Source organism: Eimeria acervulina, genomic scaffold, assembly GCF_000499425.1.
Source record: "Eimeria acervulina Houghton genomic scaffold, Eah_scaff562, whole genome shotgun sequence".
Classification (NCBI taxonomy): domain Eukaryota; phylum Apicomplexa; class Conoidasida; order Eucoccidiorida; family Eimeriidae; genus Eimeria; species Eimeria acervulina.
Window position 1 is genome coordinate 2,501 of NW_013547266.1, and position 5,000 is coordinate 7,500.

General features: G+C 58.0%; 1 protein-coding gene across 1 annotated transcript in view; it reads right to left on the reverse strand.

Moving 5' to 3' along the window:
• Positions 1 to 4,709, reverse strand: part of EAH_00042860 (hypothetical protein, conserved) — a gene marked incomplete at both ends in the record, with an annotated part of 6,524 nt that extends 1,815 nt beyond the window's left edge. The window contains 5 exons of the mRNA XM_013391730.1: positions 1 to 87; positions 207 to 337; positions 448 to 2,457; positions 2,689 to 4,140; positions 4,434 to 4,709. The exon at positions 1 to 87 is cut by the window's left edge and continues 95 nt beyond it. Coding sequence (XP_013247184.1) covers positions 1 to 87; positions 207 to 337; positions 448 to 2,457; positions 2,689 to 4,140; positions 4,434 to 4,709 — 3,956 coding nt within the window. The remainder of the gene's footprint in view (positions 88 to 206; positions 338 to 447; positions 2,458 to 2,688; positions 4,141 to 4,433) is intronic.
• Between the last annotated feature and the right edge of the window lie 291 nt (positions 4,710 to 5,000).

Sequence of the window (5,000 nt, forward strand, 5' to 3'; positions counted from 1 at the left end):
TGCAGCCAATCAGCAGCAGCAGCAGCAGCAGAAGCAGCAGCAGCAGTCTCTCCCCCAACGCCTCTCCGCAAGCAGTAAAACGCAGGGCTGCAAACACACAAACCCTAAACCCTAAACCCTAAACCCTAGGCTCTCTAAACACCCACGGGGGACACACAGCACCAGCAGCAGCAGCAGCAGCAGCAGCAGCAGCAGCAGCAGCTGACCCCAAGGCTTGGCACTCCTCCAGGAGTTTGGTGTTGGTGACGAAGGGAGACAGATCCCTTGCAAGCAGAGACAGCTGCTGCAGCTCCAGCTGCAGCAGAGGAACAGCAACAGCAGCAGCAGCAGGAATTGCCTGAGCCGCCGCAGAGCAGCAGCAGCAACAGCAGCAACAGCAGCAGCAACAGCAGCAGCAACAGCAGCAGCAGCAGCGAGAGGAATCCTTACACGTGATCGTTCAGCTACCAGCTGTCTAATAGCGTCAACAGCACATGGAGGGTCCATTGCCTCTCCTTGCTGCTGCTGCTGCTGCTGCTGCTGCTGCTGCTGCTGCAGTTGCTGCTGCTGCTCCTGCTGCACTCCCCATGCATTTCCCGTGTCGATGCGTTGCTGCCTGAGTCGCTGTGTGTGCTGCTGCAGCAGCTTTCCCTTCTTAACTTTTTGCTGCTGCTGCTGCTGCAGCATGCCTTTTCCTTTGCTGCTGCAGTTCTGTATTTGCTGCAGCAGAAAACCAAAGGCTTCAAGGAAGGAGGTTGAAGCACTGAAGGGCAAGTCGGAGACAGATAGATGCTGCAGCACGCAGATCCGTTGCTGCTGCTGCTGCTGCTGCTGCTGAGTTTCTGCTGCTGCTGCTGCTTCTGCTGGGCGCTGAGGAGCTGCTGCAGTCCTCAAGGCATCAGCAATAGAGAGAGGCCGATCCTGCTGCTCATTCGAAGACTCCGGCTCCACCTGCTGCTGCTGCTGCTGCTCTTGCTGCTGCTGTTGCTGCTGCTGCATGAGTGCAGCAACCCGCCGCAGAGCATCCACCAGCAGCAAACGCTTCGCGCTATCGGAGGCCCCTAAGGCGAGGCATAGCAGCAGCAAACCCTGAGGTGAATCCGGTATTGTTGCTGCTGCTGATTGCAGCGTGTTGCGAAGCAGCAGCATGTCACCCTTGCAGCTGCTGCTCATGTTGCTGCTGCTGATGCTGCTGCTGCTGCTGCTGCTGTTGCTGAAGATGATGAAGACAGCTTGCGCAACGAAGTCCTCAAACAGCTGCTGCCGCTGCTGCTTCAGCTGCTTCATGCGATTCCCTTGCTGCTGCGGCTGCTGTTGGTGCTGCTGCTGCTGCTGCTCGTGCTGCAAGTCTTGCTGCAGCTGCTGGTCTGCTGCTGTGAGGGCTGCAGCAATGCTGCGGAGCTGCTGCTGCTGCGGTTGCTGCAACAGCTGCTGCAGCAGCTCAAGTGATAGCCTAGAGATGCGCTTGCTTTCTTTATCGGGCAGCAGCAAAACAGTAGCAGCAGCAGCACGGCTTGCTTCTTCAACAGCAGCAGCAGCCTGCTGCTGCTGCTCCTGCTGCTGCTGCAGCGCAGCAAACAGCTGCTCCAGGGCAACGGAGGTAGGCAGAATGCTGCCTTTCTTTGGTGGTGCTGCTGCTGCACTTGCTGCTGCTGCTGCTGGAGACAATGGAGACAGCCTGCTGCCAGCCTCACGGGAAGGAGCAGCATCTGCAGCAGCAGCAGCAGGAGCAGCATCAGCAGCAGAAACAAAAGACTCCGCACCGCTGTCGTCTTCTCGCTGCTGCTGGTCCTCTCCTGCATGCGCAGCATCTGCAGCAACAGCTGCTGCTGCTGCTGCTTCAGCCTGCATGCGCGCACGTGGAGAAGGGAGCCCTGGAGGGGGCCTCAAGCTGTCAACTGCGCTGCTGCCGCTGTTGCTGCTGCTGCTGCTGCTGTTGCTGCTGCAAGGAAGCTCCTCAACGCGAAGATCTTGCCTTTTGTCTGTGCCTGCTGCAGCAGCAGCAGCATCTGCTGCTGTTGCTTCACTCCTGGCGCTGCTGCGAGGCACCCAGCGAACCGTTGCTGTCTCTGCAGGTGCTGCTGCAGCAGCTGGTGCAGCAGTTGCTGCTGCTTCCTGCTGCGGGTGTCTCCTGCAGTAATTCAGAAGCTGTCTCCTGTATGCTGCATAGTCTCCTCTCAAGGCCAGCGGCACCGGCCCTGTGCTGCTGCTGCTGCTGCTGCTGCTGCTGCTGCTGCTGCCCGTGCCATACTGCTGTCTCCCCCTGTTGTTATTGTAGCTGCTGCTGCTGGTGCTAGTAACGCCGCTGCTGCTGCTGCTGCTGCCGCTTGGTCTGCTGTTGCCCCCGTGAACAGCAGCAATATGCACATGCAGATCGGTGAGATGCCTGTACACTGTAAGGGGGCAGCTGTCTCTGTGGGGACAGGGGTAGTGCTGCTGCTGGTAGTGCTGCTGCAGCTCATGTAGCTGTCCAAACACCTGAAGCAGCAGCAGCAGCAGCAATAGAAGCAGACGCAGAGCCTCAGCAGCAAACTACATACACCCACACCCAGCAGCAGCAACAGCAACAGCAAGAGCAGCAGCAGGAAAGGAGGCTGCTGCTGCACTTCGCCCCCATATACAAACAGCAGCAGCAGCAACAGCTTGAAAAGACCTACAGCATCAACAGCATCATCAACAGCAGCAGCAGCAGCAGCAGCGGATACTTACCGGCACCATCTCCGCTGAAGGGGGGCGTTCTGTTGTTGCATCAGCAGCAGCAGCAGCAGCAGCAGCAAGCCGATGAAAGTCTTGTTCACAGAGCGGGCACGAGAAGTGTGTGTCTCTAAAGTGCAGCAGCAAATGCTCTCCATCAAGGGTTCGTTCATTGCAGACGCTGCACTTGGGATGTACAGACACCCCAGCAGCAGCAGCAGCAGCTGCTGCTGCTGCTGCTGCTGCAGCAGGATCGGCATTGCGGCCTCCCCCACGCTGCTGCTGCTGCTGCTGCTGCATGTGGAGACGGTAAAGACGAGGAGACAGCAGCTGCTGCTGCACCAGCAGCTGCTCTTTCCTACCTAGGAGACAGACAGAGCAAAGCTGCAGCGAGTGCTGTTTATTGAGGTGTATAGACAGCTGCTGCAGCGAGGTAAAGACATGCGCATCATCCGCGGGCCCCGTGAACTGAAGAAACTCATCACTGCTGCTGCTGCTGCTGCTGTTGTTGTTGCTGCTGCTGCTGCCTCCCCTGGAGCGGCTGCTGCCTGCTGCTGCTGCTGCGTGTTGCTTTGCGTCTGCTTCAGCAGCAATAGCGAGCTGCATCTGCTGCTGCTGCTGCTGCATATCAGCAGCAAAGACATAAGAGAACATCCATGTGTCTCTGCAGCTTTGCTGCCAGCAACGCAGCTGCAGCAAGGCTTCAACAAACCTCCGGACAGCAGCAGAAGCAAATGCAAGCCCTGCTGCAGGACAGACAAGGTGAGGGGGCAGTGCAGCAGCAGCAGCAGCAGCATAATGTGGGGGCTGCAGCAGCGCATGCAGCGGCCCCTTAACAGAGACACGCGAAGGGCATTCACCAGTAAACAGCAGCAGCAGCAAAGGAGACGAACAGAAGCAAAAGGGGCAGCTATAAAACTCTCGGGATCCTAGCCGCAGCCGCACAGCGCACATCCAGCAGCAAACGTGGCTGCAGCTGCCTACTGCAGCACAGGGTGTCTCCTCGCAGCAAACTACGCACTCCACCACTTCAAACTGCTGCTGCTGCTGCTGCTCCTGCTCCTGCTGCTGCTGCTCAGGCTGATCCCCAAGAATTGTAGCTCCTGCTGCTATAGCAGCAGATACAAACACTTTGCATGCATCTACACTCACTATCTCACCTCCCCCTTCCCGCTGCTGCTGCTGCTGCTGCTGCTGCTTCTGCTGCTGCTGCTGGTGCTGCGCATGCCTTGGGCGGTGTCTGTGGGGCCCCCCACGACCCCTTCCACCGTAAGGGGGGCCCCCACGGGCCCCCCCCCCTCCTCCACTGCTGCTGTGGGGCCCCCCGTAGCTGCTGCTGCTGCTGCTGCTGCTGCTGCTGGGGCCCCCACGGCCTCCAAGTCTAAACCCCCTTCTGCCATCTGCTGCAGCTGCTGCGCTGCGGGGGGGCCCTGACTCAGATGCGTGAAAAGACATACCAGCTAAACCCTAAACCCTAAACCCTAAACCCTAAACACACAGCCAACTGAGGCTGCTCAGACACAGGGGCAGCAGCAGCAGCTACTGCTGCTGCCGCAGGATGCCTGCTGCAGTGCTGCTGCTGTTGCTGCTGCTGCTTCTGCTGCTTCTCCAGAAAACTGCTGAAGTCGCGGTCAGAAGTTAAGGAGAGAGCTTCTCAATCCTGCTGCTGCTGCTGCTGCTGTTGCTGCTGCTGAGCCTGCTGCTCCTGGGGTTCTCTTATCCCCCCAGCATTGATACTGCTGCTACTTCATTTAACACACAGAGAATATGCAGTTATCTCCGCTGTCGTTTTCGCCCGTTGCTGCAGCTGCTGCTGCTGTTGCTGCTGCTGCTGCTGCTGCTGCTGCACTTGCTGGCGTTTTTACTGTTGCTGCTGCAGCAACAGCAAGCGGAAACTCTTTGTAACCGCAAATACGCGAAAATGTATAGAAAAACAGTGCTGCTGCTGCTGCGGCTGCAGTTTGAACACTTGCTGCTGCCGCAGTCGCTGCTGCCGCCGCCGCAGCAGCAGCAGCAGCTGCTGCTGCGCTTTGCATGCGATCAGGAGCGATGTCTTTTAGTGTTTTATTTTTCGATTCGCCGATTCATGAGAGTGTACTTCGTTAATAATTTCAGTGGGAGGATCAGCAGCAACAGCAGCAGCAGCAGCAGCAGCAACAGCAGCAGCAGCAGGAGCGTTTCAGTCGCAGCAGCAGCAGCAGCTACAGAGGACGAGCAGCAAGAGCAGCAAAATCACTGACACCTTTAACTGGCTCCAACGAGAGCTTCCTATTTCGCAGTACTTTGTGACAGCAGCAGCAGCAGCAGCTGCTGCTGCTGCTGTCGTT